Genomic DNA, 24488 nt, shown 5'->3' with positions numbered 1-24488 from the left:
AAGAAATTGGGGATCTTGGTCCTGAGTTTGTGGGGCAGACTTTTGCCATTTTCCTCCCCCTTTCCCTGCCATGCCCTATTTGAAAAGAGGTCACTTCCTGAATTTCAGTGAGTAAATACATTTTCCTTATGACTGCTTTATTTCCTCTAGCTTACTTTACTGTAAGAATACACTATACAATACATATAACACACAAAATGTACGTTAACCAACTATCTGCATGATCACTGAGGCTGCCACCCAAGAATAGACTATTAGTAAATTCCTTTTGGCATAGTCAGAAGTTATTGTCCGAATTTCAACTGTGTGGCGAGTTGGTGCCCCTAATCTCTGCATTGTTCACGGGTCAATTGTATTGCTTAAGAGGTACTCATTGGAACACTCCTTAGGGCCTTTTTTTTTTTTAATTTGATTTTATTTATTTATTTATTTTTGAGACGGAGTCTCGCTCTGTCGCCCAGGCTGGAGTGCAGTCAGGGGCTATTTTTTTGTTTAAAAAAGTTTTTGCCACAATGGGCCACTCATATAAGGCCCTAGGATTCCTTACTTCTGAGCTCCTGCTGCCACAGACCAAGTGCTGATCATTTCTGTTGCTCAACATACTTGTTGTTTCCATCCGTCACAGGACCCACTCTGACCTTCCAGGAGCTGCTCCTTCCACTGCCTGTGATCCTGAGGGTCAGCACGTCCAGCCAGGCCAAGTAACGAGATCAGTCCTCTTCTCTGCTCCAGTTCATGGATGGGCACAGGATGCGGGTGGTGATGCAGAAAAGGCCTTCGACAAAATTCAACAGCCCTACATGCTAAAAGCTCTCAATAAACTAGGTACCGATTAAATGTATCTCAAAATAGTAAGAGCTATTTATGACAAACTCATAGCCAATATCATACTGAATGGGCAAAAACTGGAAGCACTCCCTTTGAAAACCGGCACAAGACAAAGATGCCCTCTCTTACCACTCCTATTCAACACAGTATTGGAACTTCTGGCTAGGGTAATCAGGCAAGAGAAAGAAATAAAGGGTATTGAAATAGGAAGAGAGGAAGTCAAATTGTCTCTGTTTGCAGATGACATGATTGTGTATTTAGAAAACCCTATTGTCTTGGCCAGGCACGGTGGCTCATGCCTGTAATCCCAGCACTTTGGGAGGCCAAGGCAGGTGGATCACAAGGTCAGGAGATCGAGACCATCCTGGCTAACATGGTGAAACCCCGTCTCTACTAAAAATACAAAAACTTAGATGGGCATGGTGGCGGGCACCTGTAGTCCCAGCTACTCAGGAGGCTGAGGCAGGAGAATGGCGTGAACCTGGGAGGCAGAGCTTGCAGTGAGTTGAGATCGTGCCACTGCACTGCACTCCAGTCTGGGCGACAGAGCAAGACCCCGTGTCAAAAAAAAAAAAAAAAGAAAAGAAAATCCCATTGTCTCAGCCCCAAATCTCCTTAAGCTGATAAACAACATCAGCAAAGTCTCAGGATATAAAATCAATGTGCAAAAATCACAAGCATTCTTATACACCAATAACAGACAGAGAGCCAAATCACGAGTGAACTCCCATTCACAATTGCTACAAAGAGAATAACATACCTAGGAATACAACTTACAAGGGATGTGAAGGACCTCTTCAAGGAGAACTACAAACCACTGCTCAAGGAAGGAAGAGAGGACAAAAACAAATGGAAAAATATTCCATGCTCATGGATGGGAAGAATCAATATCATTAAAATGGTCATACCGCCCAAAGTAATTTATAGATTCAATGCTATCCACATCAAGCTAACACTGACTTTCAGAATTGGAGAAAACTTTCACTGACAGAATTGGAGAAAACTACTTTAAATTTCATATGGAACCAAAAAAGAGCACACATAGCAAGACAATCCTGGGCAAAAAGAGCAAAGCTGGAGGCATCATGCTACCTGACTTTAAACTATACTACAAGGCTACAGTAACCAAAACAGCATGGTACCAGTACCAAAACAGATACATAGACCAATGGAACAGAACAGAGGCCTCAGAAACAATACCCACATCTACAACCATCTGATTTCTGACAAACCTGACAAAAACAAGCAATGGTGAAAAGATTTCCTATTTAATAAATAGTGTTGGGTTACACTGGCTAGCCATATGCAGAAAACTGAAACTGGACCCCTTCCTTACACCTTATACAAAAATCAACTCAAGATGGATCAAAGACTTAAACGTAAGACCTAGAACCATAAAAATCCTAGAAGAAAACCTGGGCAATACCATTCAGGACACAGGCATGGGCAAAAACTTTATGTCTAAAACACCTAATTAAACTAAAGAGCTTGTGCACAGCAAAAGAAGCTATCATCAGAGTGAACAGGCAACCTACAGAATGGGAGACAATTTTTGCAATCTATCCATCTGACAAAGGGCTAATATCCACAATCTACAAAGAACTTAAACAAATTTACAAGAAAAAACCCCATCAAAAAGTAGGCAAAGGATATGAACAGGCACTTCTCAAAAGAAGACATTTATGCAGCCAATAGACATATGAAAAAATGTTCATCATCACTGGTCATTAGAGAAACGCAAATCAAAACCACAATGAGATACCATCTTACGCCAGTTAGAATGGCGATCATTAAAAAGTCAGGAAACAATAGATGCTGGAGAGGATGTGGAGAAATAGGGACGCCTTTACACTGTTGGGAGTGTAAATTAGTTCAACCATTGTGGAAGACAGTGTGGCGATTCCTTAAGAATCTAGAACTAGAAATACCATTTGACCCAGCAATCCCATTACTGGGTATACACCCAAAGGATTATAAATCATTCTACTACAAAGACACATGCACATGTATGTTTACTGCAGCACTATTCACAATAGCAAAGACTTGGAACCAACCCAAATGTCCATCAGTAATAGACTAGATAAAGCAAATGTGGCACATATACAGCATGGAATACTATGCAGCCATAAAAAAGGATGAGTTCACATCCTTTGCAGGGACATACATGAAGCTGGAAACCATCATTCTCAACAAACTGTCACAAGAACGGAAAACTGAACACCGCATGTTCTCACTCATAAGTGGGAGTTGAATAAGAACACATGGACATACGGAGGGGAAACTCACACCAGGGCCTGTCGGGGGGTGGGAGGCTAGGAGGGATAACAGTAGGAGAAATACCTAATGTAGGTGACAGGTTGATGGGTGCAACAAGCCACCATGGCATGTGTATACCTATGTAACAAAAACTGCACATTCTGCACATGTACCCCAGAACTTAAAAGTATAATATAAAAAAAGAAAAAAAGATGTACGTTGGGAGGCTGAGGTGGACAAATCACTTGAGCTCAAGAGTTCAAGACCAGCCTGACCAACATGGTGAAACATCATCTCTACTAAAAATAGAAAAATTAGCCGGATGTGGTGGTGGGTGCTTATAATCCCAGCTACTTGGGAGGCTGAGGCAGAAGAATCACTTGAGTTCAGGAGACAGAGGATGCAGTGAGCCGAGATCACGCACCACTGCACTCCAGCCTGGATGACAAGGTAACTCCATCTCAAAACAAAAACAAAAAGTACATATGGCAAACAGGTATACAAAAAGGTACTCAACATCACTGATCAACAGAAAAATGCAAGTCAAAACTACATTGAGATATCTCATCCTGGTAAAAATGGCTTTAATCCAAAAGACAGACAATAACAAATGCTGGCAAGGATGTGGAGAAAAGGGAACCCTTGAGCACTGTTGGTGGGAATGTAAATTAGTACAACCTCTATGGAGAACAGTTTGAAAGTTCCTCAAAAACTAAAATAGAGCTACCATATTATTCAGGAATCCCATTCCTAAGTACACACCCAAAAGAAAAAAAATCAGTATACTGAAGAAAGATCAGAACTCCAATGGTTTATCTTCTGCACTATTCACAACAGTCATGATTTGGGAGCAACCTAAGTGTCCATCAACAGAATAATGGATAAAGAAAATGTACATATACACAATGAAGTATTATTAATATTTAGCCACAAAAAAAAATGATATTCAGTCATTTGCAACAACATGAATGGGAGTGGAAGTCATAATGTTAAGTGAAATAAGCCAAGCAAAGAAAGGCAAACTTCAGATGTTCTCACTTATTTGTGGGAGCTAAAAACGAAAACAATTGAATTCATGGACATACAGAGTAGCAAGAAGGTTACCAGAGCTTGGCAAGGGTGGTTAGGGGGTGGGGGAGAGTGGCAATAGTTAATGGGTGTGAAAACATAGAAAGAATGAGTAAGACCTAGTATTTGCTAGCACAACAGGGTGAATATAGTTAAAAATAATTGAATTGTACATTGTAAAATAACTAGCAGTATAACTGGTTTGTAACACAAAGGACAACGTTCGGCAGGATGGATAGCCCATTACCCCGATGTGGCTTTCCACACCGCATGTCTGTATCACAATAGCTCACGTAACCCATACAAATACACACCTACTATGTACCCACAAAAATTAAAAAAATAATTTTTTATAAAATGAATCCCACATTGATATATGTGTATTAGGAAAATATTTTTATCAAGAAAATAGGAACTCTGAAACTAGCCCTCTGACTAAATACAAGGCAGATTATCGATCCCTGGGAAGTTTGATAACCTTGGATTAATATGAAATAAATAGGATTAAGAAATCCATCACATTTACATGACATTTATACACTATTGCCTATCTTAGATTATAAACCATAGCATGCAATGGTCAACTCTTCTTACTGTTCTTGCAAGTTTTCCTTTGATTCTTCTTGCTAGGATTCAAATATACCCCAAAGCACAACTTTTATCTGAATAAAAAGTGGTCCCATAACTTTAAATAAATTTAAGTTCAAAAATATAAATATAAATGAATATAAATATTAATTTATATCACATGTAGGTATAACAGAACACAATAAAAAAGATAACGATTGTGGGTAGGGAGAAAAGAGAAAACCAAGTCATCAGAAATTCAGGTCTTTTTTCCAACACAAAACAGAAGTGATCAACTGCTATCTGTATTTAACTACGAACATCTCATTATAAACCAAACAAGCATGTCTCCTGATGTCACCGGATGTGGTACTCCCTGAAGCACTTGGCATGGACACCCTTCTGGCACTTCTCGCACCGGGTGTTGGTCTGCGAGTGGCAGAGGGCACATCGGGTCCTCTTGTCCTGGTGGATAATCCAGTGTCCAACCATATCAAAGCGGCTCTCAGTCTCTAACCGCCTGCTTCGCCTCCCTTGAGAGGTTGTGTCAGCATTGCTCTCCAGGTACACACAGGCTACGTATCTCCGGAAGGCAAGGAGGTCCACCTGGGCATCTTGGCAGCAGATCCTGTGCAGCTGCCATGCATTGTTGAGGGCAGCATCAATGACATAGCCAATAAAGCTTGAGTACCACTTCATGCCTCGGATCTTCACCTTGTACTTGGCGATATTCTGGTCCATCCTACCAACACCGCCCACCTTCTCCTGATACAGCTTCACCAGTGATGGCTGGTGGACCTGAGTCCGCGTTTTAGTTGCTCCAGAGTGACGACTGGTCAGCCTCACTGGCTCTATGCCCACGGCATTGGAGCAGATGTTGACCACGCTGCTATCGTGCCAGCGGCACACGATGATCTCCTCACTCTCATCGACTTTGTAATCAAATGAACCCCTCTTCATTTTTCTCAGTTCTTTGGGGTCTTTTAGGGGACATCGCTCAGTCCTGTACTCACGAACAGTTCCTGTGGCCTTCACCCCCTTTTTCCTCAAAATGGACATCAGTTTAACACTTGTAAAAACCTTGTCAAAAAATATGTGATATGGCAGAAAACCACGCTCCTGAAGCGCATCCACAAATTTTATTACCATACTGCCTCCTAGATCCAGGCTCCTGTCTGGCTTGGTAAAAAGTGTGCCCTGTGAGGGCTCGAACCACACCAAGTAGCCTCTGCTGGTTGTCCCACACCAAATCTTGTAGCCAAGTCGCACAGGCTTCCCCCTGTGCAGCTGCTTGGACCCCCGGTGCCCAAAGTACTCACACATAGACTCGCCAAAGCTGTAGAACTCTTCCAAGGGTGCGTGCTTCTGGAAATTGCAGTTCATCCGGATGATGAGAGGTCTGACCTTGGCAAACCTATCACCTGCATCAAGTTCGTTGTTATCTGCAAAATGTAAGTATGAGAAGATTAGTTCGAATCTGTCCCTTCTAATTGCATCAGCCACGAGATGATGATGTGAGTCGGGAGAGGTCTCCCAGAACATCCTTCTCCTTGGGTAAGAGATGTACCCACTTAAAATCAAAATGCCCAAAACACACTTCAATTCCTGAGCCGTAAGACTCAGATTGACATTTTTCTGCCAAGCATAACGATTGGTTTCATTAACAATGAAATTAATTGTTCCTTCATCAAAAAACAACTCAAAAAGGCCCACAGGACTCAGCTCTTGGCTTTTCAGATCCTCAATATGAGGATCTGATGCCGTCCAACTGCCAAAGTCTGGACGAATATCTCTTTTTGTCCAAATGCGCTGAGGTTTCACAACTGCTTTCTGCCTCTTCTTGGCCGGCTGCAGCTCCAGGTCATCATTATCCTCGCCGGTGCCGGAGTCCTCACACAGGACTGAAGCATGCAGCACACTGCCAGGCAGGTGAGCACCTCGCTGGCTGTCTTCATCACCTGAGTCCTCATCAGTGAATTCCCCCGCAGCATTGTCGGGAGGTGCAATGAAGATCTCTTCCCTGTTGCTGTTGGACTCTTCCTCCTCCATAGCATTCAGAACCTCGAGCAGCTTTGCAGATTTCACCTTTGAGTGGATACCTCTCCCAGCAATGACATCTCTGTTATAACAGGAAACAGAATCAGGAAGAGGCCATTCCAGAAAGCCAATGCTTCAGCAGAAAAGAGGAGGATGCTCCCTCTATAAAACACTTTCATTTGAATGGCTTCACAGATCTGGCACCACAAGGCACAGCATTCAGTAAGTAAATTTTCCAGCTAAACACAGATTCTGCTTTTTATTATTTTTTTTTTGAAATGGTGTCATACTCTGTCACCCAGGCTGGAGTGCAGGGGTGCGACCTCAACTCACTGCAACCTCCACCTCCCAGGTTCAAGCGATTCTCCTGCCTCAGCCTCCCGAGTACCTGGGACTACAGGTGCATGCCACCATGCCCCGCTAATTTTTTTTATTTTTAGTAGAGATGGGGTTTCACCATGTTAGTCAGGATGGTCTTGATCTCCTGACCTCGTGATCCGCCCACCTCAGTCTCCCAAAGTGCTGGGATTACAGGCGTGAGCCATGGCACCCGGCCCACAGATGATGCTTTTAAGTGCAGAAGTATTTTGACAATGGGAAACAGAATAAAGAGGTCTTACCTACTTCCTTTCCTTCCTAAATGATGTGTTCTAAAACAGAGGTTCCCCTTTAGTGATGAATCCAGATGCTGATATCATCACCCCAGATAACAGACACTGGCAACAGGGAGCCCTGGTCAGCTGGAGTGACACCCACTCCTGTCCCCTAAGACTCAATAGCCCTAGGAGCTCTGGAATTACATTTGTCTTACTATACCTTTCCTCTCTTATTGACAAATGGAAGTTTCCCTCATTCCCCAAATTCTCAAACTCTCCCTACTTGAACTCTCACTACCCAAATTCAAGAACTGAGCAGATGTGGATTTTCAGATAGCTCCCTTGCAGCTATCCTACTGTATGCTAACTGCAATTCAGAAGCCAAATCAATTTGGAAAACATGGAAAGTCCTGACACTCTCTGGCCCTGTGGACATAGGAACGAAATGGATGGTGAGTGATATAGGTGCTCCACGACTTAACAATCAGGTTACATCCCAATAAACCCCTCATGAGTTAAAAATGTCATACGTCGAAAATGCATTTAATACACCTAACCTACCAAACATCGTAGCTTAGCCTAGCCTGCCTTAAACATGCTCAGAACATTTACATTACCCTATAGTTGGGAAAAAAAGTCATCTAACACAAAGCCTATTTTATAATTAAGTATTAAATAGCTCATATAATTTATTGACTACTGGACTGAAAGTGAAAAACAGAGTGACTGTATGGATACTCAAAGTACAGTTCCTACAGAATGTATCTGGCTTTTACACCATCTTAAGTTGAACCATGCTAAACGGGAGACTCTGTACTTGCATTTGAGCACAGACAGTGAGCAGGTGCTGCCCAGGGGCTGGCAATGGGTAAACTCCACTCCCAACCTGCACAGCACTTTTGTTCTAACTGGAGGAGTCAGACAACAGATCAACAAACAAGTAGCTATGCAGGACGGTGTCAGGTAGCAACGAATGCCGTCCCAGATAAGGGACAATGCAACAAAGGGGTAGAGCCAGGGCTGCTATTTTGGACAGAATGGTGAGAGAAGGCTCACAGGGTGGGAGGCCTGAAGGAGGTGAGAGAATGAGCCCTGCAGACAGCTGGAGACAAGATGTCCCAGGCAGACAGAGAGAACCACAGGCACACGGCCCTGACACTGAAGGGATTCGACATCTGCAGAATGGCAAGGAGGTCAGCGAGGCTGCAGGTGCAATGAGGACAAGACAGCAGAGCAGAGCCAGAGAGAACCAGGCCCCACAGGACTCCACAGGCCCTGGCCAGGACTTCCAGTGTTCAGGTAGCCCCAAGGGTGGGGGTAAACCATGGAACAGGGCAGTGAGGAGTCACATCTAGGCTGTAAACACATCACCCTGGCTGTGAGAATGGACTTAGCAGGGAGGGTAGGCACAGAGGTCCCTGCAGCTTCCCTGTGCCCCTTTGCAGACCCCAACCTCTACGTGAGGACCCTCCATCCCAAAGGAAGGCAACAGGATTTACCACAGAGGCTATATCAGCGCAGACCTGCCCATGGACTCTGGAGTTCAGGCTGCATTACAAATTCACTCTAAGCTCACTGCCTGGAGACTGACTGTCAGCCGCCATGCTGACCTCCAGGGAGGTGAGGTATTCACTCACTCCCCCTCTGCATGGGCCAGGACAAGAGACCAGTTTGAAGGGAAAGGAAATCCAAAGCCCTTCTCATGGGCCTTGGAGTAAGATTCTCAGGGGACAGCAGCCATCTTCACACTCTCCTGACCTGGTCTCACTCAGTTCACAGGGGTAGATCCAGGGCTGCAAGCTCAAGGTCTCTACCAGTTTTGACTGCCCAAGCTCCTCCTCACCCCCAAACCCTCAAACAACTTCTGCACATGACTGTTCAAACCCCAGGCATGAGAAAGCCTGCAGGGACTGAGGTGGCCCCAGGAGTAACCATCTGGTGTCTTTATCTTGAAAGATGAGGAAAGTGACGTCATGGTTTTCTGTCGAGTGTACACATTAGTGCTACATGACCACACCCAAACCACACAACCATCGGCCTTTTCCCATTTTTCCCATTCTTCTCCCATCTCCTCTCCCTTCTTCCTTTATACTTCCTGGACACCAACTGTTATACTGAGGCCAAGAGCTAAAAATGTCATGGACTTGGCCTTTCAAAAACATAGGGGAATAAATTCTTCAATAAAACATTTGATCAAACGGCACTCCTACCTGGATGTTGAAGCCATGATGAACTGGGAAGACGAAGCTGTCTTTACTCACAGAGTCTAAGAACCTGTAAGACAAGAAAGGTCAATTAAAAAAAATTGTATCTTAAGAAGCAAGGCAACAGGATCTTTTCTACCATTTAAGGGAAAAATACCTCTGACTTAAAATTCACTACCTTAACAGTGTCTGGGTCGACTGGTTATTCGAAGGGAAAAAGAACGAATCCTTCATCTCACAATTCACACCACAATACATTCTAAAGTAGATGACATTTGGGGCTACATGAGTCTTTGCTTGTGGGGTGGCAGAGGGCCTTCCACTGCATTCCAGGATGTTTAATGGCATCCCTGGCTTCTACTAACAGAAGCCAGTAGAACATCCCGCTGCACTGTCCATAACAGCTAAACATCAGAAAAATCTAAAAGACTACCACCTGGGAAATGAATATAACTATATTATATAGAAGTTTAAACAAATGAACTACCAAGAAAGCATAAGGATCCTGAAAACAACACTTAATGAAACAAAGCTGCGGAGAGAAAGTGTAGAACATCACTTATGTAACTGCAAATACCCACAAGAAATTCCCTGTGTTGTCAACAGATACTATGTGCAGGATAGGAGTATAAAACCAGAACTGGAAAGCTACACGCTAGCTCTTCACAGAAGGGGGCACCCACAGGGGAGGGAGGGAAACTGGAGTGAGGAAGTGGAAGATGAGATGGGGTCGTGGGGAGAGAAAGGCCAACCAGATCTGTTAGTTCTTTTTACACAATCTGAGTGCTCACTTCGGCAGCACATGTACTAAAACTGGACCAATACTGAGAAGATTAGCACAGCCTGTCCACAAACATGACATGCAAATTCGTAAGTGTTCCATATTAAAAAAAAAAATCTGAATCAAATATGGCAAAATGTGTTAATATGTGTTAAATCTGGGAGGTGGGGACATGGCTATTGATATATTTTTCTCTGTATTTTCTGTATGTTTGAAATATTTTGGAGTAAAGACATTAGAAACCCTTTCAGCAAGTGAGCATTTAAGTGCGGAGTACTGTTTTAAGCATTTTTACCAATGTCAATGCATTTAATCCCCTTCATAACTTCTTGAGGTTGTAATAACCCCCATTTAACCATTGAGGAAACTGAGGCCTGGAAAGAAGTGACTTGCCTAGCGATGCAGAACAAAATCACAACAGATTTGGAAAGTGTTAGCGTCCAAGGGCATCTACTTAGTTTTCCAGGAGATTAGACAGTCACGCTTGAATAATTTAATGGAAAACCAGTCACCCTGACCCTGTCAATAAACTGATAAAATGCAGTAATACTGGGGGGAAATGCAAACAGAAGTCAGGAGGCATCCCTGTTTATCCAGAGCTCACAGAAATTAATTACAGGAGTAGGGGATTTGCATTTGCACGCAATGATGATGTGAGTTCCACAAAGATTCAAGCTATGGAAATATCTCAGCACCACAGGGACCCCATGCCAATATTTTCAAAATGGTGTGACTGCTGGCAAACCACCTGGACAGCTGATTCAAGTTACCTTCTCATTTTAAGATGTAAACCTTTCCATGCATTTTAATGTGTCTGGACAACTCACTCTGGGCCACTTTTACAACAGCAAGAACAGACCAATAAGCCCGCTCTTGTACGTCTCCAACAGCTCTCCTGCCTGGCGTCATATCCTTCTCGGTCTCCCTGCAGCACCCAGAACAGCGGCAATTAGTGAAGGGAGGAAGCAGAGCACCCAGAAGGTGCTTTAAAAGTTGTTGGGTGAGAAGGTTGGTTGTCACAATGGCAGAAGGGGTGGAAAGGGTTACAGCGATCCCACACGTGTGGGTCGGTCCCACAACCACACCTGTCTCATACCCTCACAACTTCCATCTGTCCTGCCAAAACCTACGTGCAATGATTTAACTTGGGCTTAGAACCAAACTCAGATTTACATAAATATAAAACACCTTTTGCACAATTTTAATATAGTATAGTAAACATACTAATAGTAGAGAAAACGAAGATCTTTTTATCAGAACTTTACCAACGCTTGTTGACCATTTTGAAGAATTATGTCACCAATAGTATCAATCTTTGTGACACAAGTCATCATCAATGCAACACACATAGGTCCTTTTGTACCTGCAGGTATCGCATTCACGGTGGCTTGACATATGCATATGTGACCCTTCCATAAATATGCCAAATACAAAGAACAAGTGTCAGCACTATTCAGGTGAATGTGGCCTTACTTGTCTAAAATTCTTTTTAATTCCTACCTCACCCCCACCAAATGAAGCCCCACCTGGCCCTGAGGTCAGCTCAGTCACACTGCTTCTGACCAATTCTCGATAACTGAGCCAAGGCTCCTTTTGTCAGCTACTCAGAGCACGCCCTTCACAAACCAGACTCCTTTTGTTGTTTGTGAGACCATTTCATGAATACTATCTGCACTAGTCTGGGTCTGATCTCCACTGTATATCCAAAGCACACTCAGAGGGAAGCTGAGCCTGATCACAACTGTATATACAACACTTACATAGTAGCTGGGTCTGATCTACATTATATATACACACAGTGCTTGCTTACAGTGGACACAAGAGCTGGGCCAGTATCCTCAGGAGAGGCCTTGAGAATTTTTTTTTTCTATGAGAATCCAAAGGCCTCTCCTGAAGGATAAAATAAAACCCTCAGCATCATCTTCCTAATCTTCCCCAGGTCTGCTTCCTAATTTTCTCTATTAGACATACCAGGTCTCTGCCCCCTCTGCTATCCCCTAGCTGAGACCGTTCCAGGCAGGTACCACCAAAGGGTCATTTGCTCATATCCTTAAGACTCAACTACAGAGCCCAGGGCCTTGAATGCAAAAATACTCAGTAAAGTAGCTCCACGAGTCCATTTCCTCCCATAATAGGGACAGAGCCTTTTCTCCTCCATCCACCAGCTCAGTGGGCTGTTCTCAGGGGCCAACCAACAGCTCCCGAACCACAAGGCACATAGACAGTGAGAAAGTGAAAATGCTATGTGGCCAGGAAAAAGAGTGTTAGGAGTTGTTTAGTACCCTACACGCAAACCATGGCCCAAATGACCCCATCATCAACTGGTTGTCCTGGTCACCTGAAAATACAACTTCAATGTTGTGTGGCCAGAGCCCTTACTAAAGGACTAATCCCACAGACTCCCCATGCTATCTCAGGCAGCTTTTAAGCCCAGCCTCTCCAGTGAACTTCTACCCTGCCAGCCTGCCAGGAAGCTCACTGAACTGTCTACCTACGAACCCATAAAAGCAAACCACACTCAGCAAATTCTGACTCCATCTGCCCCTTTGCAGCCAATTCTAAGAGTTACGCATGCACATACATACAATCAGTCTTGCCCCAACACACCTCCTATGCCCCCTTAGCGCTCCAGAAAGGATGACAAATATTTTTTCCTCCTGATGTTATTCTACCTTCCTCTCCCCAACTACCTAATTTCTAGTCTCTGTAGGTTCACTCTCAAGCTTTTGTGGTCAGGCAGTAACAGTGGCTGGCATGTCCTGGGGGGTGGATCCTGGCCTGGGTTCTGCAGACACAGAAGATAAGAGAACATGTAACTCCTGCAATCAGTGACCTCCACTCCTCTGGGCCCCTCGCTCTTGCCTCAAGGTGGCTCTCAGGAGTAAGGGGAAGCAGAAAAGACACTCATCAAATGAGACGCCTAACTTCCATTTACAGAAGTATGGCAGACCACAGATCCCAAAAAAACTCTCCTGATGAAAACTTAAAAGAGCTGGATAAAATTTTAAGTGCTGCACTGACCTGACAAGAAAATATGGAATCTCACTGGGTCAAAAAGCAAAATCAATCTGGGAGCCCTAAGGAGCAAGGGAGTCTTCAGTTAGCTTTCACTCTGAGGAGTTCTCATGAATTGTGGTGACATTAATCCTCCTATTCTGAACTATATGGAGTATAAAAACTAGAGGAAACTAAAGGCAGGCCAGCACAAAGGGCCTACCAAAGGGCTGCACCCAAGAGACAAGGATAAATGAAAACGAACCCAACTCTGAAGAAGAGACCAGAAAATAAACATGCTTGAGTTAACCATACCACTGGATAAAAGTCAGGGAGGGAGTGTCTCCGAAGAATCTGTAACTATGAAGGTTTATGAGGCCAACTGATACTGCTTAATGGGCTCAATAACCTCAAGTAAAAATGTTAACCCAAAGTCCCCTTCATTAGCAGTGCTTCCCCAGGAATAGTGAAAACAGATAAAACTTCTCTGGAGGAATATATCCCCAACAAAAACACTGAAGAGCTCCACTGATAACAGTTCCAAAGATGAATTCACATTATGAAAAAAAAAAAAAGTCATAAAGTAAACAAGGAAATAACAAAGTAAACAAGGAAATAAAGCACCATGAATGGGAGTCAGCAGAAACAATGGACAGCATAATCAGACCCACGGACTATAAATGTCATAATTATCATAGAATACAAAATATATATGTCTAATATATTGTAAGAAACAATATGAACAAGAAACATAAAATCTGAAACAAAAAAAAAAAGGTCAAGCACACTTAAAAAGAACCAAATACAACAAATAAGAATAAAAACTAAACTACCTAAGAAAAGTTTTAAAAGTCATAAGGAAAATACAAATCAAAACCATGAGATACCACATTATACCCATTACGCTGGACACTATCAAGAAAACAGAAAATGGTATCACCAAGGATGTAGAAAAATTACAACCTTTGGGCCGGGCGCGGTGGCTCACGCCTGTAATCCCAGCACTTTGGGAGGCTGAGGCGGGCGGATCACGAGGTCAGGAGCTCGAGACCATCCTGGCTGACACAGTGAAACCCTGTCTCTACTAAAAATACAAACAATTAGCCAGACATGGTGGGCAGGTGCCTGTAGTCCCAGCTACTCAGGAGGCTGAGGCAAGAGAATGGCGTGAACCTGGGAGGCGGAGCTTGCAGTGAGCTGAGATCCGGCCACTGCACTCTAGCCCGGGCGACAGAGCGAGACTCCGCCTCAAAAAAACAAAAAAAAAAATTAGAACCTTTGTACACTGTTGATAGCATTTAAAAATAATGCACCCACTATGGAAAAACTGTGGTAATTTCTACGTTTTCTTTTAAACATTTTTTTTCTTTTTTCATATTTAAAAAAAACACACTTTTTTTTTTTTTTTTTTTTTTTAAGACAGGGTCTCACTCTGTTGACCAGCCTGGAATACAGTGGGACAACTGATTTAGGAGTTAAAAATAAATTACTCAGGCAGTTAGTGAGGGTACAGAAGTCCTCAGTAGGGTTTTTCTTTTAATAAAAAGCAGCCCCCAAATCCTTTCTTTTCTAACAAAAAGCAGCCTGAAAAATCAAGCCTCAAGCATAGATAAGAAAGCTGGAAGCTTGCATAGATAAGAAAGCTGGAAGCTTGCATAGGTGAATGCCTGCAGGTGTGCCAGAAGCCAGGTATATCCTGGAAGTTTTCTCCTCCCTTCTCTTTGTCAAAGTCACATGTGTGGGTGTCACAGCCCCGACCAGGCAGAGACGCCATCTGCATAATAAAAGATTAGGGTAAGATGGCCAGCCTCTTTGTGGGCTATGTAAGTGGCACACCTGGTTCAACCAATCCCCTAGGCCCTATGTAAATTAGACACCACCTCCTTAAGCCCCATCCCACTGTGAACAGGGAGATCCATTTGGAACCTCTCTCCCTCTATATGGGGGAGCTTTGCTCTTGTTTATCTTGCCTATTAAACTTTCCGCTCTTAAATGCACACCTTGTGCGTCTACATCTTGTTTTCCTTAGCGTGAGACAACGAACCTTGGGTATTTCCCAAGACAAGTGACCCCACTTCACAATCATGGCTCACTGCAGCCTCAACCTCTCCAGACTCAGGTGATCCTGCCACCTCAGCCTCCTAAGTAGCTAGAACTACAGGTACATGCCACCATGCCAGCTAATTTTTCTATGTTTTGTAGAGATGGGGTTTCTCCATGTTGCCCAGGCTGGTGTCAAACTCTTGGGTTCAAGTAATCTGCCTGCCTTGGCCTTCCAAAATGCTGGGATTGTAGGTGTGAGGCACTGTGCCTGGCTGCAACTGATTTTTGTGTGTTTATTTTGTATCCTGCAACTGTGCTGTATTCAGCAAATACAATTTGCTGTTAATTTTGCTGCAAATACAAATTGCTGCAATTCTGCAATTGTGGAATCTTTAGAGTTTCCTACATATGAGATCATGTCATCTGCAAACACAGATAGTTGTAATTACTGCTTTCCAATTTGGATGGCTTTTACTTTTCTCAGTAATTGCTCTAAGACTTCCAATACTATGTTGAACAAATGAACTGAAAGCAGGGACTCGGAAATCTATGTCTATAGTGCTTTTTTTTTTTTTTTTGAGATGGAGTCTCTGTTGCCTAGGCTTGAGTACAGTGCCCTGATCTCATCTCACGGCAACCTCCGCCTCCTGGGTTCATGTGATTCTCCTGCCTCAGCCTCCTGAGTAGCTGGGACTACAGGTGCTTGCCAGCATCCCCGGGTAATTTTTTGTATTTTTAGTAGAGACGGGGTTTCACCATTTTAGCCAGGATGGTCTCAATCTCCTGATTTCAGGATCCGCCCACCTTGGGCCTCCCAAAGTGATGGGATTACAGGCTTGAGTCACTGCGTCCGTCCGGCCTATAGTGCATTTTCAAAGCAGCACTATTCACAATAGCCAAGAGACAGAAGCAACTCAAGTGTCAACTGATGAATGAATGGAATTGATAGATGCAATGGAATATTATTCAGCCTTAAAACGAAGGAAATCGGCCGGGCACGGTGGCTCAAGCCTGTAATCCCAGCACTTTGGGAGGCCGAGACGGGCGGATCACGAGGTCAGGAGATCGAGACCATCCTGGCTAACACAGTGAAACCCCGTCTCTACTAAAAATACAAAAACTAGCCGGGCGAGGCGGCGGGCGCCTGTAGTCCCAGCTACTCGGGAGGCTGAGGCAGGAGAATGGCGGAAACCCGGGAGGCGGAGCTTGCAGTGAGCTGAGATCCGGCCACTGCACTCCAGCCCGGGCGACAGAGCAAGACTCCGCCTCAAAAAAAAAAAAAAAAAAAAAAAAAAAAAAACGAAGGAAATCCTGTTACAGACTACAATATAAATAAACCTTGAGGACATTATACTAAGTGAAATAAGCCAACTACAAAAAGAGAAACAGTGTTTAATTTCACTTACATGAGGTAATTAAAGTAGTCAAAACTGAGAAACAAAGTAGAATGCAGATTAACAGAAGCTGTGGAGGAGAAACGGCGAGTTAATGTTTAATGGGTATAGTTTCAGCTTTGCAAGATAAAAAAGTTCCTGGAGATTGGCTGTACAATAATATGATTATCCTTAGTACTACTAAACTGTACACTTAAATGGTTAAAATGGTAAACTGTATGTTTTTTACAATTAAAAATATAAAAATGAAGTACAATAAAAACAAAAAATTCAGAGAAAGAGGGTCATTTTACAGTGAGAAAAGATTTGCCTAATCAGGAAAATAGAGTAATTTTTAAATTGTGTTTATCTAATAAGTTCAAAATATATAGAATAAAAAGGACTACCATCCAGAATCTACAATGAACTCAAACAAATTAGCAAGAAAAAAAAAAATCCCCTCAAAAAGCGGGTTAAGGACAATTCTCAAAAGAATTTACACAAATGGCCAACAAACATATGAAAAACATGCTCAACATCACTAATGATCAGGGAAATGCAAATCAAAACCACAATGCGATACCCTCTTCCTCACACAAGAATGGCCATAATCAAAAAAATCAAAAAATAACAGATGTTGGCCAGGATGCAATGAAAAGGGAACATTCTGCACTGCTGGTGGGGATGTGAACTAGTACAACCACTATGGAATACAGTGTGGGGATTCCTTAAAGAACGAAAAGTAGAACTACCATTTGATCTGGCAATGCTACTACTGGGTATCTACTCAGAGGAAAAGAAGTCATTATATGAGAAAAGATACTCGCACACGCATGTTTATAGGAGCACAATTCAAAAACATGGAACCATCCCAAATGCCAATCAATCAATGAGTGGATAAAGAAACTGTGGTATATACATAAGACAGAATACTACTCAGTCATAAAAAGGAATGAATTAATGGCATTCACAGCAACCTGGATGGAAATGAAAACCATTATTCTAAGTGAAGTAACTCAGGAATGGAAAACCAAACATCATATGTTCTCACTCATAAGTGGGAGCTAAGCTAAGAGGATGCAAAGGTAAAGAATGATACAATGGACGCTGGTGACTCCAGGGGAAAGGATGAGAAGGGCATGGCTATAAATTGGGTTCAGTATATAACGCTTGGGTGATGGGTGCACCAAAATCTCACAAATCACAACAAAAAAACTTACTCATGGCCGGGCGCGGTGGCTCACGCCTGTAATCCTGCACTTGGGGAGGTCGAGGCAGGCGGATCATGAGGTCAGATCTAGACCATCCTGGCTAACATGGATCTCTACTAAAAATATGAAAAATTAGCCCGGTGTGCTGGCGGCGCCTGTAGTCCCAGCTACTTGGGAGGCTGAGGCAGGAGAATGACGTGAACCCGGGAGGCGGAGCTTGCAGTGAGTCCAGATCGTGCCATTGCACTCCAGCCTGGGCAAGAGAGACAGACTCTGTCTCAAAAAAAAAAAAAACAAAAAAACAAACAAACAAACATACAAACAAAAAAAATCATGTAACCAAATACCACCTGTTCCTCAAAAACTTATGGAAATAAAAAATAAAATTTTCATAAGGTTCAATTTCTTTTTTTTTTTTTTTTTTTTTTTGAGACGGAGTCTCGCTCTGTCGCCCAGGCTGGAGTGCAGTGGCCGGATCTCAGCTCACTGCAAGCTCCGCCTTCCGGGTTCACGCCATTCTCCTGCCTCAGCCTCCCAAGTAGCTGGGACTACAGGCACCCACCACCACGCCCGGCTAGTTTTTTGTATTTTTTAGTAGAGATGGGGTTTCACCGTGTTAGCCAGGATGGTCTCGATCTCCTGACCTCGTGATCCGCCCGTCTCGGCCTCCCAAAGTGCTGGGATTACAGGCTTGAGCCACCGCGCCCGGCCTCAATTTCTTAAACTGAGTAGGATATTCACAGTTGTTCATTATTCTTTAAACTGTTCCTGTGCATTTTATATATTTTGGTGTGTATATTTTACACACTCACACAAACACACACAGGCATGGTGTTGCAAAGAAACACCTGAAGAAATACTCTCCAGCTGACCCAGTTAGTGCCTGATGGGAATGCTGCTCTGCAGTGATGAGGGAGTCGCAAGCAAAAGATGTTCATCTGTGATGTTCCAGAACACACACATCTTGCATGGCTAGAAGAAAATTAGGTCATCTCCCCATGTAACAGTCTGTGTCCCTTATGAAGAATCTCTTTATAAAATCCTTATAAAATTGTTTACCTGAATTTCTTCAAAGCCCAGCCAGCCCACATCCCAACTTATCCATACACAGGGCCTCTGACCATCTCTGGTCCACATGACATCACACTTAAATTCCTCTATGGCTTGTGAGAAAAGCTCATCACCTGATTAGATCATAAGCTCCAGTAATCACGGACATGAGTCCCCATGGGACTTCAGTAAATCCAAGTGTGTGACTGTGATGTCTGTGGGGCTCCAGATCCCCTTCTGCTCTGACCTTCTTGGCACTAAGGCAGGCTTGCTGCAGGCAGATGCCAAAGAAAGACCTCAGTCCCTCAATCTCTCCCGACCCCCTTTCACAAGTCTGTAGCCCAGGAAAAATATGTAATATGGAGCCACCACTGACGAGCTGTGTGATTTTGGAAAGTCACTTACCAAAGAGACTTCCTGGTGCCCTCGTCTTTCACCTGTAAAATGGGATCATCGTGGTACCTACCTTCATTGCATTGTGAAAGTGATAAGAGTCAATGTATGTAAAGCAGACACAACAGGCCTGGCTTCCCAAGTGTTAACTACAATTTCAGGTCCACAACCCCTCACCTGCAATTCCAAAAGCCAAATATGCTTTAAAAACTGAACTTTCTTTCAAAACTTTGCAACAAACTCTTTGGCAGCAAAACCTGGACTGACCTGAGGCTCTTCATAGTGTCTAATTCTGTCACTATAAATATCCACACATTTTGCTGCAGAAATTATGTTTCATTAAGGGATGCATCAGTATGACTGATAAAACTCAAACAGTCTGACTTCTTCCCCAGGTCCAGCCAGGTTTGGGTCAGGAAGCCTGACTTGTGTTACCATTTCACAGTTGCTCCACCTCTCAGCAGTTTACCACCTTTTCCTCCACTGTGCCTTAGGCTGGCCCCATCCACTTGCTACAGCCTCCAGCCATTAGGGCATGAGCCCATCTTCACAGCTTACCAAGAGCTTGCCCTGGGTCACAATCCAACCAAGCTCTGAAATAAAATCAAAGTCATTCACAGCCCGGTCCCTAGCCTTATCCTCACCCAGTTCCGCCTGTAGGTTCAGACCACTCCCGAGGGCTGGTCCAGTCTCTCCTTGTATCCTGTCTTCCTCAGGCTCCTACTCTGGCCTGACTGCTTTCTTCTTCTGTGCTGTGCCTTTTGCCTGGGGTGCTATTCCCTGCCTGTGGGATCCCCTGCAATGTCCTTCTCATCCATCAGGCTTCCAATCAAGTCTTCTCTTATCACAGCTTTCACCACAATAGATTGAAACTAATAATCCATCTTCAGGTCAACCCCACCTCTGTATCCCAAGAAGGCAACATGGCATCTGGCATGCAGCAGGCCCTCAATAAATACTCGCTGAACCAAACTAATCATGCCACAGAGCCACATGGCCACATTCCAGGGCACCCCATCCATCTCAACCTGCTGCAGACTTTTCATTTTCATCTTTACTATCTGGCTTTGAGACAACTATTTAGAAAAGAACCAGAAGCTCTTGATATATGCTTGACCCTAACTAAAATATACTCCTAAAAGAGCCTCTGAAACCATGCATAGGAAATATGTCAGTGAAGAGTCTAATAATTACAATGGACTCAACCAGGACAGAGGCGGATACACAGGTAAGAAGCTCAGCAAAAACCCATCCTACCTTTCAGGAGTCTGCAGACTGTGCTCCCCAATTCTACCTTTCAGGAGTCTGCAGGCTGTGCTCCCCAATTCTATCTTTCAGGAGTCTGCAGACTGTGCTCCCCAGGCCCTCCATCCCCTCACATGTGGCTCCTACATCTTTCTTGCCCTGCCTGAGACGACCAACAGAGGAAGGGGACATCAGCAGCCAGTGCCCCCACATACCAAGCAAACTCACAAAGGGAATAATGTCTAGACAGAGGCTGTTAGGCAGCCAACTATCACCTTTTCATTCGTTTGGCAAACATCTGAAGTATAAACTGGGTGCCAGACATGTATGCATAAAATTGTAATTATGACAGGGCTAAGAAGGAAAGGAGGTGTTGTTGATCAGAACCCATAAAACGGAAACTGACCTAGTCAGGGAGGTCAGAGAATACCTCCCTGAGGAAAAGATAACCTAAAGGAGAGCTGCAGAAAGAGTAACAACTCCCGCAGCAGGCAGGGAATAGCACCCCAGGCAAAAGGCACAGCACAGGAGAAGCAAAGCAGTCCCGCCAGGGTAGGGAATCTGCGGGAGACAGGGTACAAGAGGCTGGACCAGCCCTGCAGAAACCTGAAGGCCCTGTTAAGGAGGCCTGTCTTTATCAGAGCAGTGGGAAGTTTAAAAAAAAAAAAAAAAGTTACAGGCAGAGCATAACAGAATGAAGTGTGTATGTTAACAAGCTTATTCTGGCTGCAGTATGGACAACTGAGTATGCAGGCCCCAACGCTGATGAAGGAAGATGGACAAAAAGGCTACGGCAAAAGGGTGAGGCCTATGGAGAGAAATGGACACACCTAAGGAGGACTCAAAATGTGAAACCATCAAGTCTGGATAATTGGTTGAGGGGGCAGGGCAGGGGAGAAAGCTGATCAGGGAAGCCTCCTAGATTTTGGCACCCTATGGCTGGTGCACAGAGGTGCCACTCACCAAGCCCAGCAGCACTGGGAGGAGGAACGAGCAGCACTGGGAGGAGGAGGTGGTCACGAGCTGCCCAGACGTCCAACTGGGCATTCTCAACTAAACTGGTCCAGGCACGAGGCAAGAAAAAGCACCTCGGTGTGAGACGTGGAGCTCCCCAGGCCACTCTAAAGGGCCCTAGGAGTTGAGGGGCGGGAGAGCTGCTGTTTAAAATGTAAATTTCTCCAAGGAAAGACAGGACAACCCAAAGCTGTCTTGGCGCCTAAATTACAAAACGGAAATAGGTGAGAGTAGAGAAATTTGAATAAGGCCTGTAGGTGTTAATATCCTGGTTTTGTTGACTGTTCTGTAAAATAAGATGTTAACCCCTAGGAAATCTGGGCGAACCGTACATGGGAATTTTTGTTTGTTTTGTAATACTCTGAAATTCTGAAATTAATTCAAGATAAACATTATTCAAAAGACATTTTATAGATCAGCACCCCAAAGCTGAGCCAGGAGCCTAACAGCTCAGAAGGGCTTTTGTGGGATACAGAGGAACTTCCTCCCTTCTCTTCATCTCAATAGCAAAAGAGAAAGAAGGGCAAACAAAGACCCTCAGAAACCTCAGCGGCTTCCCAGGCGGACGCAAAGTTAAGAACGACCAGCCCCCAGCGCGCCCCGGCGCGGAGCCGCCCCGCCCCGGGACCTGACGCGGCATTCGCAGCTCGGCCGCCAGCCTCAGGCCGCCCGCCCCATTAGTCCCGCCCACCCCGCCCGAGCCTGACCTGGTCCCTCCCACCGTGCCCTTAATCCATCCCTCTTTAGCCCGACCCCGCCCCGGTCCCCACCCACCCCGCTCCGCCTCCTGCTCCGCCTCCCGCTCAGCAGGGCCCGGCCTCCGGCCTCGCACCCCAACCCGCAGAGGGAGCGCCCCCTTGCGGCCCTCGGAATCCCATTGTTCCTGTCCTGGTCCCGCCATCCCACCGTGGACGCGGAGCCGTGGGGACGAACTCCTCGGACGCCGTTGAGAAAACGCAACATCAAGGCCAACCGCTCCTGCACTCAAGCTAAGCCCTGCCTGCGGCGCACAATGATGCCTACCTGCCCTGGCCCAGACGGAGCCTCGTGAGCCCGAACTGGACCGTAAGCCGCGCCGAACCGGAGCGCTGCGCCTGCGTTGGCGTCGGGCGTCGCGGCCGCGCAACGTCCGGCACGAGAGCGCTCGCCGCACCTCGGCCCGCCTTCCACGCCACGCCCCCGAACCAGGCCACGCCCCGGCCCGAGCGACCATCGAGACTCCGGGACCTCCGCGGCGCCTAGAGGGATCCCGAAAACGCCTGCGAGGCCAGAACGGCCGAAATAACGTCTCCCACCCCAGCGGGCCGGCTCTTCCCGCCACTCTCCCTTATCCTCCCACCCCCGTCCTCCCTTGGAAACTTTCCTCGCTTCTAATCAGGAGAGCATGGGGACTTTCTAGGGTAGTGGTTCTCAAATGTGGCCCCAATCTAACAGCAGCTTCACCTGGGAAATTGATGGAAATGCAACTCTTGGGACCCCACTCCAGGCCTACTGAATCAGAAACTCTGAGGGTGTGCCCTGTAATCGGCCTTACCAACCCTGAAGGTAATTGTGGTACAAACTAGGGCTTGAGAACCACTGCTGTATGGCAGGGTTTCTCAGCCTCCACTCTTGACATTTTGGGCCTGGATAATTCTTTGTTGAGAGGGAAGGAGGGTGTCCTGTGCATTACAGGAGGCAGGGTCACGGATAAAATACAGTTAAATTTGAGTTTCAGGTAACAATGTTGTTCATCTAAGATTCACATTTAACTGGAAATCCCTGTATTTCATCTGGCTACCTTACCTACCTATAGTTTCACTTCGTAAAAATAACCCTAATTGTAGGATATTGAGCACCCCTAGCAACTAAGTGCCAGTAGCACACGACACTCTCCACTCTAGTCTACCCCTTGAGAATCACGGCTCTATAAGGACTTTGTCCAGCTGAAACCTAGTAGCCCATTAGGTATATAGGACAGTGTACTCCACAGCAAAGTGCCTTGCCCTGAAAGGCTTTGAACACAGGAATCCCTGGGACCAGACCCTGTTAACATTCAAGAAGAGGGCCACTTGGTGAAGAGTTTGTATTTGCTTCTCCACCCTGACACTTCACAAATGTTATTTGGTCACTGTAAAGTGTGTTCCAAAACACCTGCATCAGAAGAAAAAAAAAATCATGCTCATTTGTGGGATTCTGGAGCGAAGGGCACGTATAAGTTTGTCATCATTCATTCCACATATGAGCAATTTGAGGAGACAGATCATGAGCCCTGGGAAAATGGGAGTGCTACTCTAGGTGAGGTAGAGTGGTGTTTCTAAGTTGCTTTGTTCCCCAGATCCCGTGTCTCATTCATTCATTCATTCAAGTGTTAAATGAGTGTCCTCTCTGTGACAGTCAGTCCTCTGGGCAGTGCTGTTAGAACAGTGAAAGAAATAAAAGGCACAAGAGAAAAACCCTCTTGTCATGATGCTTACATTTCAGCGGGAGAACCAGACAATAAACAAAATATATGGTGTGTCAAAGTGGAAAGTGCTAGGAAGAAAATAAAGGAAGCAAAGGAGACCAACAAGACTGTTGTGAACTCAGTTTTAAATAATTTGGTCAGGGAAGGTTGGTAAGTGAGAAGGTTGTATTTGAGGGAAAAGCCAAAGAATATGAAGAGCAAATTCCCCATGCAGAATTCAAGGGGGAAAGTACTTGAAGCAGAGAGAATGGCATGTGCAAATGCTCTGAGGCGAAGCAAGCCTAGCACATTTGAGAATGGCTGGAGACAAAAGAACAAGAGAATCAAAGAAATGAGGTCAAAGAGGGGGTGAGTTGAACAAGGAGTAATAAGATATGTATAT

The 24488-nt window shown here is 44.8% G+C and overlaps 1 protein-coding gene and 1 non-coding gene across 4 annotated transcripts; one reads left to right on the top strand and one right to left on the bottom strand.

The window, feature by feature from the left end:
• Positions 1–4299: 4299 nt before the first annotated feature.
• PGBD2 (piggyBac transposable element derived 2) lies at positions 4300–23494 on the bottom strand. 3 transcript variants are annotated; one of them, XM_033196874.1, is made up of 4 exons: positions 22684–23494; positions 19414–19445; positions 9563–9626; positions 4300–6838 (listed from the first exon to the last, which is right to left on the bottom strand). In XM_033196874.1, the coding sequence occupies exons 3-4, from the start codon at positions 9577–9579 to the stop codon at positions 5077–5079; spliced, it is 1779 nt and encodes a 592-aa protein (XP_033052765.1). In that variant the 5' UTR covers positions 9580–9626; positions 19414–19445; positions 22684–23494; the 3' UTR covers positions 4300–5076. The 3 variants fall into 3 exon arrangements, with proteins under 3 accessions (XP_033052765.1, XP_033052763.1, XP_033052764.1); XM_033196872.1 differs by lacking the exon at positions 19414–19445; XM_033196873.1 differs by lacking the exons at positions 19414–19445; positions 22684–23494 and adding an exon at positions 11108–14023.
• On the top strand, positions 10340–10445 carry LOC117077001. The gene has a single exon (XR_004434603.1). It is a non-coding gene; the product is annotated as a U6 spliceosomal RNA (small nuclear RNA).
• Positions 23495–24488: the final 994 nt, after the last annotated feature.

This window comes from Trachypithecus francoisi, unplaced genomic scaffold, assembly GCF_009764315.1.
Source record: "Trachypithecus francoisi isolate TF-2019V2 unplaced genomic scaffold, Tfra_2.0 Lachesis_group5, whole genome shotgun sequence".
In the NCBI taxonomy this organism is placed as follows: Eukaryota; Metazoa; Chordata; class Mammalia; order Primates; family Cercopithecidae; genus Trachypithecus; species Trachypithecus francoisi.
Note: the sequence above shows the minus strand (reverse complement) of the source record. Positions and strands in the feature narration are given on the sequence as shown.